Source organism: Pseudopodoces humilis, chromosome 20 (assembly GCF_049639895.1).
Source record: "Pseudopodoces humilis isolate 2021_Gansu_Grassland_sample_001 chromosome 20, ASM4963989v1, whole genome shotgun sequence".
Taxonomy (NCBI): Eukaryota; Metazoa; Chordata; class Aves; order Passeriformes; family Paridae; genus Pseudopodoces; species Pseudopodoces humilis.
The window spans coordinates 3,753,826-3,780,323 of record NC_142219.1 but is presented as its reverse complement, the minus strand read 5'-3'; the positions used below and the strand labels follow the sequence as shown (position 1 = coordinate 3,780,323).

Genomic DNA, 26,498 nt, shown 5'->3' with positions numbered 1-26,498 from the left:
ATTCCCTCAGGATCCTTCCCTCCTTTCTCCTGACTTTTCCCCCCGCTCCCCGACTTCCCAGTTTGGAGCAGAGCAGCTCCAAACCCCAGCTGGGTGTGTCCCCACCTTGCTCCAACACCTCTGAAGTGCAGAATTTGACTCTGCACAGAGTTTGAGGCAAATATTTAATTACTCCATGCAAATCTCAACAACTTTCAAGTGATCCCTGTTCAGCAGGAAGGAGCTGGGAATAGGGACAGGCTGGCAGAGGATGGAGAACAGCAACCTCACCACCAAATCACCACATTTCTCTCTCCTCCATCATCTATTCCTGTCCAGGAAGGGCACAAGGATTCAGGGCTAGAGCATAAGGCTGTGACAGTCAAACACATTCATGGTGTGCTGCTGACAGGAGTTCCAAAAAATCAAATCCCAAAGCCCCAAAGGACAAAAAAAAAAAAAAACAAACCAAAACCAAGAGGCCAAGGAAGAAAATTCTGCTTAACATTAATGAAGCACCTTCATTCAGTTCAAACAAAGTGCTCGAAATATTGGAAATTTGCAAAGCACCCTGAGGCCCAGGCGGTGGAAGCTCCCACTTCACCCCTCACAAAGCTGCACGAATTACATTCCAGGCTCCAGCAGAATTCCACCAGGAAGGCCAATAAGCCCATTCCAGTGACACAGGAAGGTCAGGCACCCCGTGTGAGGATGGGAATCATTCCTCAACACCACTGAAGTCACAGTGTGTCCCCAAAACCAGGGACAAGGTGCTGGGGAGACCCCAGGCCCCGCTCCTGAGGCCTGGTCCTGCCATCCACGGCTCCAAGGGATATCCAGGACAGAGCCAGGGGGAGGAATTAAATGGAAGCTCACCAGATCTTCCCTGGGGAGTCTCTGGAAGAGGCTTTGTCTCCCTGATGGTTCCAGGTGGTTTTCCATGGCACTGGGACAGGAAGGTCCAAAGGCACTTGGGGTGGGACAGTGCCCCCGGTGTGGCCTCGCTGCTCCCTGTCCCACCAGGAATCCTGGGATCCCTCCTTCCCTAAAAATCCAGGAGGCTCCTCCACTGCTCCCACTTCCCCAGCACAAAGGGATACTAACAGAGGGTTACTGGTTTCACTGGTTTTAACATCCTGCAGCTTCTTGATTAATACCTGGATTCTGCAGGTGTCATTTCATGGAGCACAAAGTGACCACAGAGTGTCCTCAGAAACCACCCCCAGGTCACTGAGTCTCCTGAAGGACACAGGGAATTCCTATTCTGGGCAGAGATCACGGAAAATAAACTTTCTTTGATGTAAAAGCAACTTTGCATCAATTCCTCCAAAATAGCCCATCCAGCCCACGCAGCAAAATCGGAATCAAAGCCACCAATTATCACAAAAAAGCACCTTCATCTCAAGAACTGCTCACCCCAGGAAGCTCAGTCTGAGCTTGAAATGTATCAGGACTAATTTGACCATGCACTTGGTTCTATTCACGCTGGTGATCCACTGTTTTCCAACAATCCACATTGTTCCCATCAGTATTTTACATTTCATGTCACGGATCTACCCATGGCATTGCTCTCCCACCACCCACCCCCCACCCAGTGCCCCCCCAAAAACCCCACAACTGCTCAAATAAGAAAAAAAAAAAACCCAAAAACAAAAACCCCACTAACAGCCATATTGTGAAACCAAAATACTATTTTTAAAAAAAAAAAAAAAACCAAAATGGATGACAGTCCAACAGTTTGCAGGATTCAAAACTGACTCTACAAAGTAATTGTCTACCTTGTAGAAAGGATTTCCTTTTATTTGGAAAACGAGCAATTGGAAATTGGAGAGAAGAGATAAAAACAATCTTTAGATGCTCTGAAGTTTTGCCTACTGAAGGATTAAAACCGTAAATTAAAAGGTACCAAGCCCTCAGAGCTCACTGCTCACGTGAAGCTTCTTCCATCTCTTTCTTGACCTTTTTAAAAAACATTTTCATGTCTGGGAAAGGAAAAAAAAAATGAAGAATTATTGAGGAAAAAACCCCAGCAGTTATTTCTTATTCAGAAATTGTACAGAAGTGCTCAGTTTTGACCCAATAAAGCTTAAACTCAACCCAAAGTCTCAACCCTGGCTTAGAAACTGTGTGGGTGCTTTGGCAGTAAAAGGTGAGATTTTTCATAGAGGTCATTAAAATTAAATTAAAATTAGCTTTTGGAACTCGGGCACCCCATGGGGATAAATTCCAAGCATTTTGGGCATTCCTGGGTACATTTTCTGGACACAGCCCCTCCTCTTGGCCATACACACCTGCCTTGGCCTGGAAGGCTCTCAACATCTTCTCATCTGAAACTCTTCTGCTGTTGCATCAGCCCCACATTTTCATATACTCTAGCACTATCTTCTCTCATTCTGAAATGAAATCAGGATTTAGAGCCCCACCAATCTCATTTGAGACAAAAATAAAAATAAAAATCCCATTATACACACCACATAATTCAGGGACAACTTATTTTACTCGATTTATTTTCAGAGGAAAGCCCAGGACAAGAGGGCAGGTTCTGGGGTAACTCAGCCTCCTCTGAGGTCTCTGAAGATGAGAACAAGACTGAACTTACTCTGGACACGTTGGGGTTGGGGTGCAGGGGGGGAGAGGGCTCTGATCCCCACTCGTCTGGTCCGATAACGAATATTTAATGTTTGTGTACTCGTGACCTTTCCTCTTGCTCTTCTGTGAAGCAAAACACACAACAAAAAGCCAGGGTTGGGGTTAATCCCAGCAACCAATCATGGAGACAGTGCAGCAATTCCAGGAGGAGATAACCATGGGTGTTTTTAGGTTTGTCAGTGAGGAGAGTGTGCAGTGAACACATCGCTGAGCGCACCTAAAGCTATTGGGGAGACAAAACCTGAAAATCCCCATTTTCCCCCATCCCCACCATCTCCTCTGAACACACCAACCCCTCTGAATGTTCTCAATCCTCATCTCCTTGGCAGAAAAATCCCCATTTCATTCTTGAGCAGCCAGTGGGCTTCCCACTGACCTTATTTCCAGCTTGGAGCTGGGGCCAAAGGAGCGCCACCGTTGTTTGCAGGAGCTCTAATAAAATAATATCTGAGCCCATTAGGTTTGATATAAAAAGCAGCCAAGCTGTTATTTGGATTCTGCACATATGCTCCAGGCTGCAGCCAATTGTGCTGGCACCCAGCTCCAGATCCTGCCAGGGAACTACGCCGGGAAAGAACCGGGATATGGATTTTTCCTTTTCCCAGGCATTCACATTGCCTGAAAACACTGAAACCTACAAGGTAGGGATTAAAGTTTTGTGGGGAATTGGGGTTTGGGGAGGGGGCTGTGGGTTTATTTGGGGTTTTTTAATGCTGCAACAAGTCCTGAAGCCTGACCCAGCCTCACAGCAGAGGCTGGAGGAGCCTCCAGGGAGTTCTGGCTCCTAAATTCCCATTAAGAACATTCCTAGGATTGAAGCTTTTCCAAGATGATCTCCTGAAGCTTTCAGTTTGTTCTGGTGTTTCTGGTGATTCTTAAATCGCTCTCAGCCAGCATTTAACAAAGCTGTCCTGAGCAGTTTGTGGGAACACAGCTTGGGAAAAGTTTTGTTGAGAAAACCTGGATTGGCTTCATTGAACAAAGTCTGGGAGAGAAAAGATGGATTGGTGGACATGTGGAATGCAGAATTTTTTTGAGGAATGGACCACAAATATATTTTGTAGGAACCAGCTGACAAAGAAGAACTAACTCAGTACATGTTGGAAAGTCCCCAGCAGGGAAAAAAGACACTAAAAAGAGTGAAAATCTGGAGTAATTAGCATAGAAAGCAAAAGGTACAAATCCCAACTGCTCCGAGGTCAGGGCAGGGAGCAGCAAGGACAGGCAGAAAACATCAGCTCTTTATCACAAAACCAGGAAACTGCTGTAAAACCCCCCAGAACTGGAGTGCAAGGAATTCCCTGAACAGGAAGAGGGAGGGGAAACTCTTGTGCTTGTCACCACTTATTCCCAAATATTTCTGATCCCACCACGCTCCTGGAAGTGCTTTTTGTTGGATCACCACACTCACCCTTTTCATTTTCCGCTCCAATAGATTCATTTCCTAGCAATAAACTCCCAAAATTGGAATTGAAGTGATCAGCATTTGATTTTCCCCTTTCTGGAATGCAGGGGACAAGCTTTCAAATCTCTTTAAAACACAAAGATCACGAGGCTCTGCTTTAATTAACAGACCCTTATCTTTGATTCTTCCTCCACAGGAAATTTGATAATGGGAAGGAAATTTGAGATCTGGGGGCAGGGCTGGGGACAGGGAGGGTAGGAGAGAATTCCACTCAAATTAAGGTGAGGATTCCAACTGATGTTTCAAAGAGAAAATCCCACTTAGTAATTGAAGGGCAGGATTCCACTCAATAATTTAAAGAGAAGATTCCACTTAATTTAAGGAGAAGATTCCACTTAATTTAAGGAGAAGATTCCACTTAATTTAAGGAGAGGATTCCACTTAATTTAAGGAGAGGATTCCACTTAAAGAGAGGATTCCACTTGGCAATTGAGGGAGAAAATTCCACACAATGTTTTAAGGAGAAGATTCCACCTGATAATTTAAGGAGAGGATTCCACTTAATAATTCAAGGAGAGGACTCCACCCAACAATGTAAAGAGAGGATTCCACCAAACAATTGAATTAATTCTTAAGCATAACGGACTGAAATACAGGAGAGGGTTCAGAGCCAGCCTTCCCACAACACAATTCCCCCCAGAATCCCCGGCAATGCCGCTCCCTGCTGGAATCCTGCCACGTTCCTGTTGGATGTTTGGGATGGACCCACCTGCTCCTCCTCGATCCTGCGCTGGAGGGTCTCGATGTAGTGCTGCACTGCCATGTAAATGAACCTGTACTGAGCCTCTGTCTGCACCATCCCTGAGCGCTGGGACCTCACCATCTGGATGGTCTTGGGGACATCGATGTCACAGTCCACCCCTGGGGACATCCACGGGAGAATAACCACGGTGAGGGTGGAGCCCACGGGGTGGATCCGTGAGCAGGAAGGGAAATCAGAAGGGAGGAGGTACCTTTCTCTCGGATGATGTCAATGAGGATGTCAATGACAATGAAAGTTCCTGTTCGCCCAATCCCAGCGCTGCAAGAAGGGAGGGAAAAAAGGGAATTTAATTGTTTTGCTCTTTCTGAATGCACACCAAAACCCCAGCCAAAGGAAGAGTCTGGTATTAGGAGACAGGAGGCTTCCAAATGACAGCCAGGGGCTTCCAAATTACAGCCAGAATCAAACCACAGAGCCAAAAGTGAGCAGAGACCTCAGGGAAGGGAAGAGAAATTGGTGTTTATAAATATCCCTCAATTACAAAAAAAAAAACAACCCATAAGGTCAGATCTAATATTTCCTTGCCTAAAAAGCATCTCATTTACAAGCTGAGAACACCCAAAAAGGACAGAGCCCTCACAGGTGGGGTGAGATGCCAGAATTCCCATGATCCTGCACTTGAAATGCTCCAGCCAGGACTGGTCCCATCTTTTCATCTAACAGCAGAAATTTTCATTTATACAAAGATTCACACTCTGAAATCCCTTCCCAAGGGGAGGGACTCTGTGCCACTCACCCAGAATGTGACATTGTACAGACAGAAAATGGGGAATTCTGAGCAATTCCCAGGAAAAGTTGTCCTTTTGAAAGGTCTCAGCTCCCTGGGCCAAAAGGAGGAGTGGCAGGAGGAGCCCAGGCCACCCCCTCACCTGCAGTGCACCACGACAGGTCCTGCATCAGGAATGCTCTCCTGCTTGTGGTGCACCTCCTCCAGGAAATCCAGGACACCCCCGGGATCGCTGGGAACGCCGTGGTCGGGCCAGGTCCGGAAGTGGTACTGCCACACCGTCCTCTCCGTGTTCCCCTGCAGGAAACAAAACCCTCCGGCTCAAATCCAGCTCCTTATGGGGCTGGGTCCCGTGGGGAGGGGGCACATCCCAAATCCAACCTGAGCACAGCACCCACAAGGAGGGAACAGCCAGGGAACATCAGTCACTGAATCCCCTGATTTGCTTCTCCTCCCTGATCCAAACTGTTCCTTGACAGAAGCTGCCATTTCCACGCTGCTTTCTCACCTTTTTTATCCCTTCCCTTAAGTGAATTTTCCACACCCTGGACCCACACAATGCAAATGTTTCCCTGAGGGAGTAAATGCCTGGCTGGATTGAAGTGTCCCCAGTTAAAAGCATTATTCCTCCTCCCAGATTCCCTGCAAGCTCTGCAGCAGCTCCTCTCCTGCCAAAAGCTGCTTAGGTAGGAGAATCTTCAATTATCCCAAGGGCAAAGAGAAAGATGGATGGAACTAAACGTGGAGCTTCAAAGAAACACAGGGCTCCATTTATTCATCTCCGAGTGCTTTTATTGATTCCAGAGAAATGGGCTAATCCTGCTGTTTTTCCTTTGGTGATCCACAAAAAATAAAAAAGGACAGATTTCCTCTTGTACTCACCTGGCCAACTTTGGAAAGTTTCAGCTCTCTCAGGGTGTAATCGTGTGCTGCACTCTCCTTCACATTCCGGACACGCATCACTCCGTATTCCTTCAGGGAATATTCATCAGGCCAGTACTTGACACACTTACTCTGCAAGATTGCAAAATATATAAAGAACAACAACAAAAAAAAACCCAACAAAAAACAAAAACAAAACAACAAACAAACCAAAAAAAAACCAACAAAAAACCAGAAACAACAAAAAGGAATAATCAGGCAGGGAAAAAAAAAGAGGCTGCTTTGCAAACTGGTTAACACAACCCTGCAGCTTTCAGAGTCCACAGAGGACAATCAGCTGATGAGGTTAAAGAATATTTTAATGAGAAGTTTCTCCTCTCCATAACAACCACTGGATCATTTCAGACAGGTACAGGCCACCTCTTTTCTTAGCACCTTTTGGGATTTTTGTGCCTGGATAGTTTCAAAACCTGGAGATTAAAATCCTGCTTTTTTCACCCCCAGCCACGGGTCTCAAAATACAGAATTCCAGCAGAATTCCAGCCCCACAGGCTGTTCCACAGCCCAAACCCTACAAAAAGTAAAGATCAAGGGTATAAATCATTTCCAGTGGAAATAAAACTTGGATGCTTGCTTTTCCATGGCTTGCAGCAGGAAGGGCTGACACAGCTCCGGTTCCTTCACCAAAGAGCGTTCAGGCTCCTGCAAAGGGAGCAGTTCATGGGTCTGCAGCTTCTAAAATGCAGAGTTTTTGGTGTGCTGCTTCTCCATCGAGATTATCTTTGCCCAGGGATAAATTCCATCCACTGAGGAATGGATTCACCTGTCAGCACTTGGATTTGGCTCCTGTGACAGGTCAGGAAAGGTCAACTCCTGGGAACGCAGCATCAAAGCAGGAATTATTGTAGGAACAGCTTCTAGCAAGAGCAAACACAGATCAAGCACCACGTCCTACAGAGCAATAGGGTCTATTTGCAGTTATTCTGAATATTCAGGAAAAAAACCCGGCACAGGGAAGCTCCTTCTGCCAGCCCAAGGCAGAGTGAGATGGCTGAACACATGCCCATGTAGGCAACAAGATGCTTTTCTGCTATTTTTGCTCTTCTTTCCCTGTCACAAGGGGAGAAACTGCAGCAAATACACTGAAACTGCAGCAAATACACTGATTTTGAGGGGTACCAGCAGAAATAACTTGCAGTTTTCAATGCAGAGCTCTGAGCAGTTTGTAGAGCAAGTCTGAACAGCAACATTATGTTAAAATAAGCTTTACTCTGCTGGAAGGGTTGCTGAACTGCCTCCAAAACCCCGAAACTCTTTTCATTTCTAAGGATTTGCTGCTTCTGCACTTTAAAGCGCATCCAGGACTCGATGCAGGGCTGGGATGTTCCACAGTTCCTCCCTTCCTCAGGCTATGAGCTCTCAGAGGCAGCTCTGGGTTCTCTCCTTCCTGCAGGTCTGCAAACAGCTTGGCCTGAGATAAAACAGCTTTGATTTGCTGTCAGGACTGGTACTTGCAATTCTTTAAGAAGCAGAGGCTGTTCAGGAGGCTCTTAAAAAAAAGAATAAATAACTTGAAGGAAGAAAGGTGCATTCGAGTCAACTCATGATTTATTTCTCCTCTTCCAAAACAAAGATTGTCACTGGGAAGGGGGAGCTTCTCCCTCCTTCAGTGAATTCTCAGGAAGGAAACACAAATCCTGTCCCTTTATCAGGGTGATGAAGTGGCAGAACTTTACCAAGACTGAAAAAAGATCCACAACACAAAGACTCAAAAAAAACACCCCACAAGACACATTCTAATGGCTCCAACAAACAGCACCAGTGGATGCTCTCAGTTAGGGAGAGAATCCTGTAAAATCTTCTTTTATTTGTCTTCAGTCCACACACACAGAGTTCCTGGGGGTGAGGAACCCCTGCAGTCATCAGTCACCCACAGAAAAACTTAGGCTTTTAATTGGATTTTTTTCCCCATGAGCGATGCTCCCCTTAAAAAGGCAACAGCTTTCCCTTCAGAAACAGATCATGGGAATATGGAAAAAGGTTAAAAGGTGGACGATAGTGTGTGGGAGAAGCAGAGAAACTTAAAATGAAAAGGAGAAAAGAAAGTGTTTATCAAACAGAAAAAAAGATCAGAAGCAACAAATTCCAAAGAGAAATCCATAGAATCTCCAGGAAGCTGTGTGTGGCTGTTGCCAGGATATCAGTGTTTAATTATTCCTATTCTTTCCTGCCTTGTGACATTAGAAACCAGAAACCAACTAAAATATCTCCAGGTTTGCCAGAGGCCAGGAAGCAAGACAAGATCCCCGTACTCCAAAGGTAAATGGAGATTTTTGGGATACACCATCGCAGGGAAAATTCCTCTTTGGGAGCATTAAATCCTGCCAGAGCAGTTCCCAGGTAAGAAGCAACACCTCTGTGCTCAGTCTTGTAATAATAAAATCCCAGAATTCTGCTGTTTTTAGGGGAGGCTTGATGATCTAAAATAAATGGTAAGACTTTTCCTCCAGGAGCAGGGAATTTTTCCCTTCAAGCACCCAGAATTCCTGCTTGGCCACATCTCCCATCCCAGAGCCTCCTTCCCAAAGTTTGAAACACAGAGATTCCCATTCAGCAGCTAAAATTTCAGCAGGCAAACCTTATGAAATGGAGGCTCGATGTGACAGGGATCTGTCCCTCCCCAAATTCCCATTTGGGGACAGACTCAAATGTCAGGACCCCTCCCAAGGCCAGCTGGGGTTTGGTTTTACCTTTCCTCTTTCCACTTCTTTCGTGGTCATGACAATAACTCGGGAATTCTCCTGGAACACCATCCTCCAGAAATCATTCACCGTGTTCTGCAGGCAGCCTTGGGTAGCGATGTAACTTTTTTTTGGCTTCGAGTTGTTGCACTTGGTTTCAAACTCAGGCTAGAGGGTGAGGGGAAAAACAGCAGTTTAACAAATGGTGACAAGATTCCCCTGGATTTTGGGAAGAGGAGGTGGGAATACACTCACCATGATAATATTAGCATTGATGTAGTCTGAAACGGGTTCATTGGGATCACCATCGTGGAGAACAACTCTGGTGTGATCAACTGCAAAAACACACATGGATGTCAAGCACTTGCATTCTACAGCTGTGAACACGAAGCAGCTATTAATTAATTATCAAACTTAGTAAATCAGTGATCAGAATATTCCAAATTGCCTCTTTTGCTTCCTTTAAACAAGGGGCAGTGACCAAAACATGTCCATGTCCTGGGAATTCAGGAACACAGGGAAAACTCAAACACTAAGTCAAGGCAAAGCCTTGGGATTTGCACGTTGCAGTTCTGTCCCCCAAATTAATCCTCTTAAATTTAAGCATTCCAGCCTGTTGAGTAACAGTTGAGGGATATGAGGCTTTTAAATGAAAGCTGAAGATAAAAAACAATATTACAAATATCTACAAAGTGCAAATACGTGAACCTAAATTGGAAATCACAGCATAATCCTGATAAGAGGGGAAACTACCATTAAAGAGAAGCCAAAGAACCCATTGGTACTTAATTAACCCTGTATTAATGAGGAAAATAAAGCAGAGTAACATTAAATGGCAACGCAGGATCGATACTTACAGGGTAAAATGTTTTTGTATCTATTTTTGTTCTTGTTTTCCTGGCGCTGCCCTTCCTTGCGGCTGTAGAGGAGTTTGCATTCCTGCTGCTGCAAGGTCTGAGGGGAAAGCACAGACAGGAGGGCTCAAGAGAAGCAGGATGGACTGGTCCATTCTCACAGCAACCCCTTCTCCCAGAGAAAAAGGAGAAGAGGGGCATTAGGAGACTACAAATGGATTATCCATAAATTATGCCAGGGAAGGAACAGCTCGGAGTGGGGACTCTCTGGAACGCAATGTCCCAGGGACAGCAGCAATTCAATATTTTCACAGCCACGCTGTTTCATGGCAAATCTCCCCACTCCCAAATCTCCCTGGAGCTGGAGGCACCAGGATCCCAATGCTCTGCTCCAAGTTTTCATCTCCAAAGCAGTTCTGGCCCCACTAAAAGGAACATTCAGGCTCTGGAAGCTGCTCCCCTGGTCATTCCCACCCTCCAGACTCTTGCTTTTATTTACTGGCACATTTGCTCACTCCTGTCTCAGCCTGATACTCCCTCACTTAATGACCTTGGATAATGACCTAGGCTCATCCTAAAGCCAGGCAAAGCAAAAGAAATGTAAGAGATGCAAAGTTCCAAGCTTGTCACAAAGGACAGAAAACAGCCCCCAAAGCCTTGCCTGTGGAATTCCAGGCAAAACGACTGACAGCTAAACTTTCCCAGCAAGTTAACGAATTGAAGCAATTAAGTGTGTGGAAACCACATCTTCCTTCCTAGAGTTAATTATTATTGCTTGGAGCATCCCTGAGGAGAGATCCAGCAGCAGCAGCAGCGACTCCCAACAAGCCCATTCAGAGCAGGAACAGCACAGCCATAAATCTGGAATATCCTCCTCGACTTCACCGCAACATCCCAGCACTAAGCTCAGAAATAACCATTTTTCAGAAGGAAAAACATTTCAAGGACTGTCAGCATTCCTGTCTGGTGGTTCCTGGGACAAGAGGCTTGCTCCTGCCTGGAGACAAGTAATTTAAATTCACCATCTGGGCTGGCAGCTCCTGAGCAGCACAGACAGGGATCCATGGACAGCCTGGAGTGTGTTCCCCACTCCTGCCACCATGGGGGACAGCTGGAGCTTCCCTGAGGGGAGTGGAAAAGCAGGGCACTAAAACTGCTAGGAGAGGGCTTCATTCCCAAAAAAAAAAAGAGGGTTAGTGCTGACCTCACTGGCAGCAGCAAAGGGGGAAAAAGGAGTGCAATGTCCCACAGGTAAAATCCTTCCTTTATTTGCTTTTCCTGCTAGACTTTTCCTTCTGCAAGGAAAACACTTTGCTTCTAATGCCACACTGAGAAAGCCACTCCAAGAAAAATTTCTTCAAACGTGTACCAGAGGTCAGGAAAGAACTGTGAATTAATAGCTCAGTTACATTTTGCCAAACCAACAATCCCTTCCTACACACACGACCTCTGCTGACTTCCTTCCCTCCCCAGATGGAATTCTGGCCATTCAGCAGCCCTGGATCAAGGACTGTCCCCTCTCTCTGGAAAGAGAAAGGAGAAAGCTTAATCCTCATTTTATCATTTCCCCATGCCACGACTTCACTATCTGATATTCCCCTCACACACCTCTGTGCTAATTCCTTCACTTTTCATGGATTAATTTTCCTTCTCCTGGCAATAATCAGAGCACACTGGACAGTACATTTAGCTAATGGGTATTTCTGATCAAAGAGGCTTTCTCCAAGGATGGTCACTTTGCAAATCCATCGCTATTCAGGAAGTTTCTCAAACCAGCCTCTCTCAGGAGCTCCCTGAGCACTTCCCAGTTTCCTGTTGCCATCTGCCGGTGGAATTCCAGACTCCACTGGTGGTTATGTGTGTGTGAGGTATAAACCAGGCCATTATATCCAGCCTGGAGTGTTCCAGGACAGGTTGGACGGGGCTTGGAGCAACCTGGGAGAGTGGAAAGTGTCCCTGCCCATGGCAGGGGGTGGGATGGGATTTAAGGTCACTCATAACCCAAATCATTCCACCATCCCAGATTGCTCCAAGCCACATCCAATCTGGCCTTGAGCGCTTCCAGGGATGGGGCACCCACAGCTTCTCTGGAAAGAGTTTCTTCCAAATTCTGGAAGGATTTCTTCCCAATACCCCATCTAAACCTCTTCTAGTTTGAAGCCATTCCCCCTGTCCTGTCCCTACACGCTCTGCCTGGCAGAAAATTGGAATTTTGCCTGCAGAGAGAAATGAAACACCAAAACAAACCAAAAATAAATCTCCAGAAGTCCGAGGAATGCATATAATCCACGTTGCTTCATCCCAGAGCTTTCTACCACTTCCCAATGGCCCAAAGAGCCCCAAAAACAAGTATCAAAAAGCCACAAGGACAAGGACAATGGACAGACTGAGAAATGGAAGTTTCCCTAAAGAAATGGTTCCCAATTTCCCAAACAGCAGAAGGAATTTGAAGGATTGTCCTGGTGGGACAAACACAGGAGAACATGAGGCTCCCTCACGGTGGGGTGGGGATATCCAGGAGGGATTGTGCCAGGGACTGGATAAAAAGCACTCACAATCAGGAAAAAAAAGGCAAATATTTCAAGCCACAAGAGTGGAGCTGGCAAAACTTAAACCCTGGAAATGGGAGCAAAAACTGGGACCTGAAGTGACGGAGAGGAGGAAACGCCAGGAAGGCAGAACCCAATGTGAGTTTAGCAGTGTGAGACTGAACACTGGAGGAAACGCTGGAGGAAGCACTACTTGGAATGTAAGGAATTACCTCAAACTCTTCCCAGAAGCCCTGCTTGACTTTATCCGTGGTCTCTGCCAGTTTGCTGAGCTCCCTCACTCGGCTCTCGATCTCGGCAGCGTTAATCCTGGTGGTGTTCAGGGGCTGAGAGACAGAGCCCAGCACGGGGTTAGCAAATGACAGCCATGGAAAGACAATTCAAACACAAATCCCCTGAGGTGAGGATATTTTAAGGGGAATTTTAGGATCCAGGCATCGTTTTGGAAGTCGGAGTTTTGGAATTCAAGCGAAGGACAGTGAGGAAGGGAGAATTTAAGAATTTAAAAACTGCTTTTAAAGTCTCATGGTTTTTATTTAATGCGTTAAATTGTCTCATTTCTGGACCTGCCCTGCAATTCCTACAGATCAGGGTGACACCAGGAAATTCTGCACATCAGAGACAACACTCTATCCCTTCACAAGCCTAACAAAAATTATTCCCATTTAAACGACTTTGTCATCCATTTCATGCAGTTCAACTCCTCGTTTTTTGCCTCAGAAAAGAAGAAAAATCTTGCAGAACGCATGGAAAAGCTGCATTTCAACAAGATATCCTGGAGGAGCTCAGGGGTGGCCTCTCCTCCTCACCTGTTTGAGTTGTAACACGGTGCCCAAAGTCTCCACCATGGGGTTCTTCTTGTAATGCTCCACCAGATCTGTCAGAGAGTCAAACTTCTCCCCTCCTCCAACGTCGTATTTGAGATCCTGGAGAGACAAATGCTCCTCAAAATAAATGCACTTCCCACCACCGCAGCTCCAGGCTGTGCCTTGCACCAGAAATAACCTCTAAAACTCTGTGTAGAAGGCTCAGCTGAAATCCTTCTGCTGAAGGATAGAACTTTAATAAACAGAAAGGCACACTGCAGGACATCCCCCTTTTTTGCCATCTCCTTTGAAAATCGGTTTATCTGCTTTTTTAGAGAGCTGATTCCCTCTGAACCGGGGTTTTCAGGCAGCTCTGGAGCTACAGGATGAGAATGCAGGAATTAGGGATTTGAATTGATTTCCAAAACTGAGTGTGTGATTGGGTCCTGAAAGGCTCATACTGCCTGGAACCATCCCGATTTTAAGGAAGCTATACCAAATTATTTTCCTCAAAGGCATAAATGCTAACTGCAAATCAGAGAGGTTTTCTTGAAAAAATAAACATAATCTTGTAATTCAACATTTACAGTCCCAGTGGGTCATCTCTACCTCCAAACTACTTCTGTTACTGCATTTTATGTGTTTTTATACAATATAGTCATTGAACTGCCTTCGGGCACAACAGAAGTAAAAGAAAATAACAAAAAAACATGGTTTCTTGTGGTTTTTTACCCATGATTATTTTTTAAATTGCAGGCCATGGAGAGAGATTAACTATCAAAACTGTAATAATATTTCAGTGAAGAACTACCTCATACTAAATAGAAGATCTAGATTTCAGGGCATTCCTTGGAGTGAACACTCATTTTCACAGACTGTTGATCATCTACCAGGTGTCACTGCCTGAACTGGCAGGAGAGAGACACCTGTGGATGGATCTCCATTTATCCAACCACTCCTATCTTGATAGAATCCATCCAGGAGACTCCAAAGGCTCCCTGAGCACAGCAAAGTGTGATTTGAGCCAGAAGGCCCTGACAGGAGCAGTCCCCCCAAAAAAATTTGGAATTTTGATGCCGACAAAGGAGTCATTTTGATCAAAGGGATGACCTGCAGCAGCCCCAGGGAAAAGAGGAATGTATCCAGAGCTCCTGGGCCCATGGATTCCCTGCTTTTCCTACCTGGCAGTGGATCATGACGTGTGTCACTTTGGATTTGCCATCGTTGCTCTCTCCTTTGTCATCCCCCGTCCTCACGGACAGGACAAAGTCCCCGGGGTGGCTCTGGCTCTCCCGCACCAGGAAACTCCCGTGTTTTCCTTTCTCTGTCAAGAGTTTCTCAGCTTCTCTCCCAGAGAGATGCCCGTGAAACCACCTGGAAATGAAGTGCCAATAAAGGGAGACACCCTGCTTAGCATTCCAGCTGGATCCGCTCGTTCCAGGTATTTATTATGAAATTGAATCTTTCTGTTCGGTCAGGCCTAGGGAAAAACCTCAGGTGGTAAAAATAATAAATAAAATAAGGCTTAGAAGTGTCCAGGTGCACACCAGTGAGGACAGAAACGCTTCAAAGCACTTCCACGGAGTTTCCTACAAGCTTCCAGTGAAGCTTTGATTTGGATCCTTCACAACAATCCCAAAGGATTCCAGTAAACACCAGGTTACACTCCAGCCTTCCCCTCAGTCAAGGCATTCATTCTTCTTTTATTTCCTTCATCAAACTGTCCTGATAAACATGTGAAAACTTCATACTTTTGAGACCTCTCCCTTTTATCCCACCAGGAACTGGAGAGGATAATCCCAGCAATCTCAGTTCTTCAGGAAATAGGGCCAAAAAAGCACAGATCCTCCCCACCTCTGTAAAGGCATTCTGAGGAGTGAGAGAACTTGTTTGAATATTTTTCCTCATTTTTTCACTTCTAGGAATCTGCTGGTTTAGTTCTGACCCCTGACATTTCCTCAAATCCAGAGTCTCAAACTCTCCCTATTAACCATGCTCCTAAAAACAGGAGTTTGAGAAATCTGAGGATTTATACAGCCTTCACTTTCTACCCACTGCTATGAAAAGCACAAAAAGTTATGCCCAGAAATATCCCTGGGAATTCCTTGTAGCAACAACAGCATCAGGAGAACTTCTCCAATTAAACATTCTCCCAGTAAAAATAAAGGGAATTATGCCCTCTTTTTCAGGGAAGAATGCTGAAGGGAACAGGTTCTGAAGCTTGGATTGCTTCACCTTTAACCACATTTATTCAGCTATTTTGCAAGGAACCTCCCTGAAACGAACCCAAGGTTGTGCCCCCCCCCCTTTTCCCAGATGGAGGCTGAGTGTCAGGAGGGATAAAAACAATTTATTAAGAAGAAGCACAAGGACACTGAGGTTCCACCACTTCTCTGACCTTTCTGACGTGGGATCAGCGCAGTTGAGGGGATATTTCAGCTCTATGACATCTCCATTCTTCTCCTTGAGCTGCCCATGGTGTTCCATGTAATACTGGACCAGCTCAGCCAGCGTGGCAAACTTCTCTCCCCCATAGAGGTCATAGTAGTCACCTGTGTTCTGGATCTTGATGTGGGTGACAGCTCCAGTTCGTCTAAGATTTGAAAGACAGGACAAAAAAAAAACAACCTTCTCAAGTCAGCTGATCAATCAATCAATTTTATATTTATACTTTTATATTTGGTGATGCCTGAGGTGGAGAAATCCATACTCAATTCCAGCACAGAACTGCTGCAGAAGAGCTGAGCTTCTCTGCTTCTCTGCCCACCAGCCAGGGGGAAGAGGAAAACAATTCTGTGCTGGAGGGGTCCCTGAAGGCAGCAAAAACCCTGCAGCCTCAGGAGCCCCACCAGAAACCCCTCAGAGCCACACAGAACTCCACACACCAGCACAAGGGTGGAGGGTGAGAGACACAGAATATTCAACTCCTTTCTCCAGAATTCCCACCAGCTCCCCAAGGTCTCTCCCTCAGGAAACGTTTGCCTTTGCCTGCTGCCACAGTCTCTAATGTGAAGGAAGAGCAGCTCCCAGCAGGAATCCCCTCTTGTGCCACAAGGCCCGTTATCTCACGAGTATCCAAGCAGCACAACTCTTATCACCAATCCCACTTTTCCCTTTTCCTTTATCTACTTCCTCTTGCTGTCTTTTCCTCATCCCTACCACGCAGTGTCAGGGGACAACTGTCACACAAGGCCTATTTTGGAAGCTGAAAAAGCCACAGTTGCCCTTAAAAACTTGCTGACTTTTCCTCTGTGAGGAGAGTCTGGATTTCCTGATGGATCACTAATTCCCAACACCTCTGCTCATTCCAGCTGGCTATCAAATAGATTTGTAAAGGGCTAAAAGGAATGCTGTTATCAACCTGTTTCTGCTTGCCCTAAACATTTTCTGTCCTGCTGTAAAATCAGAATTCACTCCCCTCCCACCTAGAGCTGGGTGAAAGTATTTGAGAAGCTCTTCAGGAATAATGAGAGAAAAAGAAGAGGGAAAGGTGAACAACACTAAAAAGTGATCCCAGCATCCTTCCACATCTTCCAAGGAGTTCATCCACAGCTCCTTCCCCACAGGACAGCAGCAAATTAAGATCATTGCCAGCCTGGGGCAAGACTGGAAAGATCCAAACTCACCTAACAGAGAGTGTGAAGTCTCCTGGGTTACTTTTGCTGGGCCGTGCCAGGAAGCTGCCATCCACTCCTCTTGTTAACAGCAGGTTTTCTGCCTCCACCCCAGTGATATTTGGATGAAACCATCTACAAGAGGTTAAAAATAAAGAATGTTAATAAATAAACAGCAGGTTTTCAGAGTTAACTCGCACAGAGCAATCTGACAGCTTCCAAACTGAGTTTTGCACCTGAATTAATAAATTTTCTCTTTGTTATTAGTTTCGTATTGCAACTTTATATATTGCAATTTTTTGTAAGCCCATGAATTACACTTATCCCCACTCTGCCTGCCTGGATCAAAATGATATCAAAGGTACACAACACAAACACAGACCAGAAGCGGTATTTCCTTACTCCAGCAAAACACAGCACACAAAGAAACTGAAAGACAAACAGGAAAAATACCTAAAAATAAAACAAAACATCCAAAGTGACACTTGACAACATTCTGAAGGTTAAAAACTGAACAAAACCTCATGGTTTATGGCACAGCTGAGGGGGTCAGGAAGGAACTCCCCGTGTGGACACCCCACTGCTGTTCCTCCCAGGAATGTGGAGCCGGGGTCGGATCTGTCCCGCTTAAATACAACCACAGAGGAATCTCCTATTGATCCTTGCCACCCACAATCTGCCCTCAATGACTATCCCAGAGCCCAGGCAGAGCTGGGGCTGGGCTGTGGCCAACAGCTCCGTGTCCCCACCTCTGGCATTGACTTTGGAGACTTATTTGGAGCCACTCGGTGTCACCGCTGCCTCTGCTCTTATCTGGAATTTACCCATTTTCACTGCAGCCCTGAAGGAGTTCTGTGTGAAAGGACTTGGTGAGGATTTTAGAAGGGATGTGAGCACCCCAAGCTCAGCTCTGTCACCTTTGCACTTGGCAATTAAAAATCACCTTTGACTTTCAGAGTTAAATCCTCATTCTTGTGTGCTGAAAGAATTCAGCCTGCTCCTCTCTTTGTCCATCTCTGGCTTTTCCAGAGTACAGCAAAATATATTCAAAAAAAACTCCACAGCCAGGCTCATCACAGAGAGAGGAGTTTTATACCCAGAAAAATTGAACAGCATTCCTGATCCTTCCTGATCCAGTCAGCATTTCAGGCTGAACTGCAAAATCAGCAAAATATGAGAGCACAGGTCTAAATTAAGGGTAATTATTTCAATTGTTGCAGCAATTCCTTCTCTGCTGAAAAGTTGTCAATATTCCCACCAAAGCCTTCTCCAGACCAGTCTCTTCAGAAATGTTCTGGAGTTTCAGGATTCTAGAGAATCCAAATCTCTAGCAAGTCATTCAAACAGGAATTAAAGTAAATTTCAGAAGTAAATTGTGCGAATCTTCTTGTGAATCTTTTTTCCCCTAGTTAATAATATTCTACTTGCACCATGAAAATCTAATGAGCAATCCCCATCTTTCACTGAAGAACAAGACTGAAAATATCAAATTTATGCACAGGACATGGAAAAAACCATTCAAAAATACTTCCAAATTATCACAGCAAATGGGAATTAACTAATTAATAATGTTACATTTATCTAATGATTATTCAAAGGTCAAGGAAAGTTCTCACAAAAGAAACTGCACAATCATCTGCACCTGGGATGAACTGAACATTAAATAACACAGCCCACAACAGGTTGCATGGAGAAGGTGATCATATATTTACCACATTTCCCTCCCAAAATTTTACTTCCATTAGGAGAAAAGAAACAAACAAACAAAACAACAACAAAAAAAAACCATAAAAAATGTGTGTAGTTTGAAGAGTTGGCAAGCTTTTTAAATATGCACAGGATTCAAGAGAAACCTCGGTAAGTTTTGGAGTTAATAGCAAAAAAATGTTTAAATAGACAGAGAATAAATTGTTTGGATTGGTTCTCCAGATTTATTATACTGACATTCCATAAACTTTAACCAATGGAATATCTTCTGCCCTGCAATGGAATATCTATCCCACCCTGAACCTGAAGGAAGTAGCTGTACGTGATTTGCCACAGCAAAGGAAAAATAATCATTTAGGTACAGAGGCGACTACAAATAACCTGTTATTTAACCAGCATTTCAAGGAGAGGTTAAACACACAATAGATGGTTCAAACCCCAAAAATCTCACTCCCACATCCACACAAAGATGCCAAAAGCCAAGTGCAGCAAAGCCAAGCTACACCTGGGAGGGTTTTCTGGCACTTTATGTAACTCTGGCTCTGCTGGCACCTCGTCCTCCTGCTCCCTCAGCTCCGTATTTTTGGCTTTGAGTAGGAAGCTGCATTTGTCAGCCACCCCAAATAGCAGAATGGGGGTGTCAGTGATCCCTGCCAGCGGTTCCGGCCGCGGGGAGGATCCTCCTTGAAGTGCTGCCATCCCTTGTGCTCCCAACCTTGGGGCTGCAGCCCTTCCAAACTGGGAGGGGACAGCAGAGCGCTCACCAGTGACACCCCCCCCTCAGCCAGGACCTGCTCTCACGCTTCCTTTTATAGGGATGGAATGCATTTTGGGCTTTTTATCCTGCTTTCCCTCCCCATCTCGGTGGGAGCAGGTGCAGAGCTGCCCCAGCCAAGGGCAGTGAATATAATCGCAGAAGTCACCCAAACCCACGCTCTGGTCAAACTGGCTCCTCACCATCCCTCTTGCTGCAGTTCCCACTCCGGGACTTGGAATACACCCTTCCCAGTCCCTGATCAGTTCACAGCAAGGTGGAAATGTTGGTAAAAAAGTAACCAGTGAAATAGCAGGGGCTCATTTACAAAACCAAGGGGGTGTCAGCAAAGCAGGGAAACTTCTGATGAGAAAAAAAAAAAAACCAGGGTGGAAACATCTTTCCCACAATTATCCCTTTTTTTTTGTTATCATGGTCCAGCAAAGACCAGCAGGATCTCTGCTCCCTAAGTCACACGCTGCCAGCACATTTCCCTCTTACCAAACAAAAAGAAATAAATCAATACCATTTTCCATGCAGTGATTGGGTTTTTTAATCACCTTTGCAAGAGCAAAGGAGAGATGAAATCAGTTCTGTCTCAGCTGTCACAACCACAGCACTGGGGATGTGCTGACGGGTACTTTAATTACTCCTATTTATAGGCTCATCAGTTGATATTTCCCAGTTTTTTTTCAGTCTCCCTCACAAGTTACAATTCAGGGCTCTGAGCTGAGTAACAGGATTATTCCTGGCAAGGAGGAAGTTCACAATGTTGCCAAAAGGTAACTTGTAGCCTTGTTCCCAGCGTGAGCAGGGACACCCAGAAAACATAACATAGACTCAAAAACCTCCATGCAGTCCAGAAATCCCCAAATCCAACTATAAATAGCCATGATCTGAAACCAGCTCATCCAGATTCACCATCTTGAGCAGAAGAAAGAGGGCAAGTTACCCTTGGAGAAATTATAATTTAATAGGTATTACTTATAGAGGTGAATAAATTGAAATTGTGGCTGCCCCATCCCTGGAAGTGTCCCAGGCCAGGTTGGACAGGGCTTGGAGCAACCTGGGATAGTGGAAGGTGTCCCTGCCCATGGTAGGGGATGGAATAGGATGAGCTTTATGGTCCCTTCCAACCCAAACCCTTCTGGGATTCTGTGAAGCTCAGAATAGGTCTGCCAAAAAAGGATAAATACATTTTTACTCTTTTCTATGACAATAATTCCTCTAAAGCCCAACATTCACCCAAACCTCTGAGCCCAAAAGGACACCGGGTACCAGACAAATATCAAAATACATTAAGGGCAGTGAGAAGCTACAACAAAGAAATGGGTTCGCCTGTTTGTCACGGCACTTGAACAGTGCCACAAGGGTCTGAAATGACGAGTGAATGCTGATAACTGATAAGAACGCAGGTGTGGGGAGCTCAAGAACACTCGTTTGGCAGCTGGGTCGTGTTTCAGGGTCGGTAAATCAGCGGCGTGGCCCTCGGGGGAACAGGAACCCTGGGCCTCGGTACCGAGCAGGTCCCACACGCCAACAATTCATCCCTCGGCTCCGGCGCTCCGTGGGGACACCCGCTTGAACCCCCCCAAACCGGGGGCACCGGGGCAGCTCCGGCCGCCAGCGGGACTCGGAGAGACTCGAGGCCAGCCGAGCCCTCCACCCCCGGGAGGTTTCCCTGGGAAAGGGATCCGGGAGTGGGGGCAGCCCCCCGGGAACGGGCGGGGTGGGCGCTGCCGGGGGGGAACAGCCCCCGGGAACAGACGGGAGGGGGCTCCGGGGGCCGGGACATACCCCGGGAACGGCCGGGGTGGGCGCTGCCGGGGCGGCCCCCGGGGGTCCCTCCCGCCCGCAGGGAGCGGTCCCATCCCCGCAGCCCCCGCGAGCGGGCGCGGAGGCGTCCCAGAAGCAGCGGCCCCTGCCCGTCGCCCTCCCGCCGCTCCCGCCTCACCTCCGCGATGTCATCTTCCCCCGTGGCCCGGGCGGGTCGCGGTGCGCCGGCCCCCCCGCGCCACCCGCCGCTCACATCGGGGTCCCGGCGGGGCCGCGGCCTTCGGGCGCTGCGGGGAGCGCGAACAACGGCGGCCTCGGGCGCGCGAGCGCGGCGCGGCCCGCCCCGCGTCACCGCCCGCGCCGTCATCGCCCCGCGCCGCGCCCCGCCCCGCGCCGCCGCTCCGCCCGGGGGGCTGCGGGACCCCCACCACCGGAGCGCCGTGGCACCGGAGCCTCGCCCGCGCACGGGACGGGGAGCGGAGCCGGCCGAGCCCCGAGCGGACGCGGGTTAAGCGGAGGCGGAGCGGCGAGGCCGCTCTCCAGGCCGGGGGTCCCGCAGCCCCAGGAGCGGGCGCGGGGTCTGGTGTCCCCCTCGCTGGTGACCCGGGGCTGCCCCGGGCAGCGCGGACCTTCCCGGACTACGAGTCCCGTGCTGCCCCGCGCGGCGCGCTGACGTCAGACGCCGCGCTGTCCTTAGCCCGCGCACCCGGATGTGAGTCCCTTTTGCTCCCCCGGAAGGTGAGGATGGCGGAGCTGCCGCTGTCGGCGCCGGGCCCGCCGCGCTCCATCCGCCGCCATCCGCCCGCCCGCGGACCCAGCGCGGTCACAGGCGCGGCGCGGTAGCCTCCGGGAGCGGCGGGGGGCCCGGATGGCGTGGGGGTGGGGAGGAGCGGGAGTGTCGCCGGTCCGAGCGGGCCAGGCCGCGGCGGGATGCGGAGGCCGCGCCGGAGCCTCCCGGGAGCTGGGCTGGGGGCTGGACCGGGGAGGCCGCTCGGGCAGGGCCCGGCAGCTTAGCGGTGCCGGGGCAGTCCCGAGCCGGGACAGAGGCAGCTGCAGGCTCGGAATGTGTTTGTTTGTCCTCGCACTTTCCACCGAGGAGCGCTTGGATGTGCGCTGGAGCTGTTGTAACCAGCGTGCAGGAGCATTTTAAGTCGCGTAGAGGCGCACAGGGAGCAGGGCTTGGTCAGCTACGGCTGGAGGAGGTGGCTGACAGCTACTAGACAGGTGGGAAAGATGGTTTGGATTCTTTTGTTTTTATTTGCTCTGTAACGAGCCCTAAACCTTGCTGTCTGTGACCGCAGATGGCGGGCGAGAAGGCGCCGGAGAAGAAGCCAGCTGAGAAGAAGAAGCCGGCCAAGAAGAAGGCAGGGGAGAAGAAGCCGGCGGAGCAGAAGCCAAGCCAGAAAGCAGCAGGGGACAAGAAGAAGAGGGTGAAGAAGTACCATGCCAGCCGTAACCCCGTCCTGGCCCGTGGCATCGGGAGGTATTCCCGCTCAGTCATGTACGCCAGGAAAGCCATGTACAAGCGCAAGTACACGGCCCCAGAGACAAAGGTAGGGGGGGGAAGCACTGGGGGAATAGTCATGTTTGTGTTTTGGTTTGAAATGTGCTGAGTTCTCCTTGTTCTTTGCACACAGATAGAGAAGAAGAAGAAGGAAATGCCCCGCGCCACCATCACTAAGCCAGTGGGTGGAGACAAGAATGGAGGCAGCCGGGTGGTTAAAATCCGGAAAATGGTATGGAAAAGCACCGGGATGCTCGTGGTTTGGTCCAGGCTGGGTGATGAAGGAGCCTCAGCCTGTACAGACCCAGCATTCTTGGGAAATGATGGGAATTTAGGTGGGAATTCTCTGTCCTGTGCGTTGCTGTGCTGAGGTGGAAGCACTCATAAATACAGAGCTGGACACAAGATATTCCAAAGCATTCCGTGTGTTCCCAAGCACTGTCTGCAGCAGAAATCCTTCAGAAAGCTGAACTTTAGGGAAACGGGGACAGGCTTTTTGAGGAGCTGCTGTCCTGTGAGACGCTGGTGGTACAAGATGTTTGTCCTCTGTTCCCAGCCCAGGTACTACCCCACGGAGGACGTTCCCCGGAAGCTGCTGAGCCACGGCAAGAAGCCGTTCTGCGAGCACAAGCGGCGCCTGCGGGCGTCCATCACCCCCGGCACGGTGCTGATCCTGCTCACCGGCCGGCACCGCGGCAAGGTGGGCACAGCTCCTGGCACGAGCGTTTGGCAGAGTTTCAGACATCCTGAATTTCCTAGCTGATTTCACCTGACCCACTGGGTGTAAATCTGTGACTTGTGGCTGGGTGCTTTCCTTGTCCAGTCTTTAGGGGAGGCAGAGGTGAAATAAATGTTAAAGTAAGGTTGTTGTGCACAGAGAAAGTAAAACAGGTTCAGCCAGTTGCTTGGACAAAATGCAAGGAGTCTTGCTGCAGTACAGAGCCAGTGCCTGTTTCTGTTGCTGCTCCTGCAGAGGCAAAACTTTATCCTACAGCAGTACTGCAAATGAAAAATTAAAGTTTCATTCTTAATTTGATTATCGGGGATGGTTGTATTGGGTTCTCTGTCCTCAGGATGGTCACCAACACAACTGGCATCCTTTGTTTTCTTGAATTCTCTGGTTTTTATGTCCTTGATTCCATAAAGAGTGCTGTCAGAGAAGGAAACCATGACCAGAAGGAACAAAACACAACAGGGGGATGGCTCTGACTGGGTGAAGTTATGGGGTCCTTGTGGTGTTTATCCAATTCCTGCCTATAACTCATACAAAGGATTTGGGTGCTGGGATGGCTATTGGCCATTGGTAGGATGAGGGAAGGGTGAAAGTGGAGTTACTGGCTTGGCTCAGCCTTGAGAGATAAAGCTCATGGAGAGTCAAACTCAGTTATGGCACAGCTGTCCCACACCTGGAGCACTGTCAGTGCTTGTGCCAGTAACAGAGGCACAATCCCAGTTTGGCTGTGGTCTGGGGGCACTTGGACCTGAGGATTGATGTGCCATCTCATTTCTTTACAGCGTGTTGTGTTCCTGAAGCAGCTTGATACTGGCCTTCTGCTTGTTACAGGTAAAATTTTTTGTTTAAACATGATATTTTTGTTTTGGGGTTTTTTTTTTTTAAGTTCAAGTTTGTCTCTGGGCTCAGTAGTGCAACAGATCTGCATGTGTTTGGTTTGGCATATCAGTGGGGAATCACGTTTTGTGGTGGAGTCACCACCCCTGGAGGTGTCCAGGGAACAACTGAATGTGGCACTCAGTGCTCTGCTCTAGTTGACAAGGTGGAGATCAGTCAAAAGTTGGACTTGATGGTCTTGGAGAGCTTTTCCAACTTTAATGATTATGTCATTTGTGAGTGCAGGGAGGTGGAGGGGAGATAATTAAGTTTCAGGGTCTGATGACCTGGAAGAGTTCAGGAAGGAGGTTTTTGCATTTCTAGAGGGCTTTGACTGTTGAGATTTTAGCTGTGGCCATCACATGGACTACAAAAATTCAGCTTCAAGTTTTCACCAGAAAAGCTAACCCTGTTTTGTCTTCTCTGCCTTCAGGCCCCCTGGCTGTCAACCGTGTCCCCCTGCGCAGGGCCCACCAGAAATTCGTAATTGCCACGTCCACAAAGGTGGATCTCACTGGGGTGAAAATTCCCAAGCATCTCACTGATTCCTACTTCAAGAAGAAGAGGCTGCGGAAGCCCAAGCACCAAGAAGGAGAGATCTTTGACACTGAGAAAGAAGTAAGGGACAGGGTGGTTCCTTCTTTATCAATGCTCCAGGCTAGGCTGGAAAGGGGGAAATAGCAGGAAAAAAACAAGTAGATTTTAAGCAGTCATTAATAAAGTGAGGTGATGCCACTAAAATTATGTAACCCCCCTTTTAAATGTGGGGATTTTTCTCAGAGGAGAAAGAGTTATTATTCCAGTTAAATGTCTTTTTTGACCAAGAAATGCTTTCTCTGTGTTGGCTCCAAGGGGTGCTTCAGTGCTCCACCACCTTCCCATTATTGAGAACAAATAGGGGAAAGATTTCTTAAAAATCCCAAAACTCAGGGTTTGCTGTGAATTTTCTCCTCTCCCTGAAGGATTCTGCAGTTGCTCCCAGGATTTTAATGCCGTTCTTTGTGCTTTGCAGAAATACGAGCTGACGGAGCAGCGCAAGACAGACCAGAAGGCCGTGGATTCCCAGATCCTGGCACGGATCAGGAAGGTGCCTCAGCTCCGAGGGTACCTGCGCTCCACGTTCTCTCTCTCAAATGGAGTTTATCCTCACAAATTGGTGTTCTGAGCCTTCTGGAAGCACCACATTAAACTCCAAGGGAAAAAAAAAAGCGAGGGTTTGTGGTGTGTTCATTGCAGTTTGTAACAGCAGGTGTTGCACGGCTCTTGCAGTGCTTGTGGCTGAGGGGTGAAACTCTGAGGGGCTGTAGGTAGTGACCAGAATTTGGAGTGTACAAAGTTTGGGGTGTAGGAGTTTCGGCTGTTCGAGTTTTGTGGTGGTTGTTGGATTTCTTTCAAATACTTTTAATATAAACAGGAATTCAGCTTTCTTAACTATGAGCGAGCTGGGAAGTGATCCTGAACATATTTTGCTTTGGGAATAGCAGCTAATGCTGGGCTGACACAGTGCAGGATAAAATATTTCTGTGCTGAACCTCAGCAAATAAATAACTTTATGGAGGTATTTCAGGAGCTATGCTTTGATTTTGAAGTGGAAATAGTCCACAGTTTTGCAGGATAAAAGTGTCTGAAAGTGAGTGGAGAAGGTTAGTGCTGTGTTGAACGCAGCAGAAATCAATGCTCTTACACAAAGCAGGGATGTACAGTTCACCAAGTCTGGCACTCTGGAGCTCTTCCTTAGCCAGACTTCTGCAGGAATCCGGGTTTATGTAACTGCACCATCTGTGTGCCCAGTAATTCTGAGCTGAGGTAGCCAGCAGGGTTAGACTTGACAAGAAGTGGAGATCTTATCGAATTCATCAGGCTCGATGAAAACGGGATAGGAAAGAGCAATAGCAAACTCTCTGAGGTGGAAGCCATGCCCAGTGGGAAGGAGGAATTGGGCTTGGAGTGCTCCAGAGGCAGTGCAAGAACTTGGACACCTGTGGAGTACCTGGTTTGCACCAAGGGGCCACAGTCTGGTGCTGGTGGGTGTTAAAAGTGTCTGGAAGTGAAAGCACTGGGTGCTGCCACCATCCTCCTGTTGATAATTAACAGGCTGGGAGAGCTGAGGGGTGTCAGC

The 26,498-nt window shown here is 47.6% G+C and overlaps 2 protein-coding genes across 4 annotated transcripts; one reads left to right on the top strand and one right to left on the bottom strand.

The window, feature by feature from the left end:
• Window positions 1-1,716: 1,716 nt before the first annotated feature.
• PTPN11 (protein tyrosine phosphatase non-receptor type 11) lies at window positions 1,717-21,584 on the bottom strand. Of its 2 annotated transcripts, none has more exons than XM_005524568.3 (16): window positions 21,445-21,584; window positions 17,042-17,164; window positions 15,814-16,008; window positions 14,597-14,789; window positions 13,419-13,535; window positions 12,822-12,935; window positions 10,064-10,160; window positions 9,462-9,541; window positions 9,216-9,374; window positions 6,466-6,597; window positions 5,726-5,880; window positions 5,047-5,114; window positions 4,803-4,954; window positions 2,579-2,691; window positions 2,271-2,372; window positions 1,717-1,961 (listed from the first exon to the last, which is right to left on the bottom strand). In XM_005524568.3, the coding sequence occupies exons 1-15, from the start codon at window positions 21,456-21,458 to the stop codon at window positions 2,303-2,305; spliced, it is 1,782 nt and encodes a 593-aa protein (XP_005524625.1). In that variant the 5' UTR covers window positions 21,459-21,584; the 3' UTR covers window positions 1,717-1,961; window positions 2,271-2,302. The 2 variants fall into 2 exon arrangements, with proteins under 2 accessions (XP_005524625.1, XP_014109161.1); XM_014253686.2 differs by lacking the exon at window positions 21,445-21,584 and adding an exon at window positions 17,551-17,570.
• A 288-nt stretch (window positions 21,585-21,872) lies between these two features.
• RPL6 (ribosomal protein L6) lies at window positions 21,873-25,587 on the top strand. Of its 2 annotated transcripts, none has more exons than XM_005524299.2 (7): window positions 21,873-22,004; window positions 22,568-22,819; window positions 22,904-23,002; window positions 23,327-23,470; window positions 24,286-24,334; window positions 24,813-24,997; window positions 25,392-25,587. In XM_005524299.2, exons 2-7 carry the CDS (start codon window positions 22,568-22,570, stop codon window positions 25,542-25,544), a joined length of 882 nt encoding a protein of 293 aa, XP_005524356.1. In that variant the 5' UTR covers window positions 21,873-22,004; the 3' UTR covers window positions 25,545-25,587. The 2 variants fall into 2 exon arrangements, with proteins under 2 accessions (XP_005524356.1, XP_087921362.1); XM_088065236.1 differs by lacking the exon at window positions 21,873-22,004 and adding an exon at window positions 22,466-22,490.
• The last annotated feature ends 911 nt before the right edge of the window (window positions 25,588-26,498 follow it).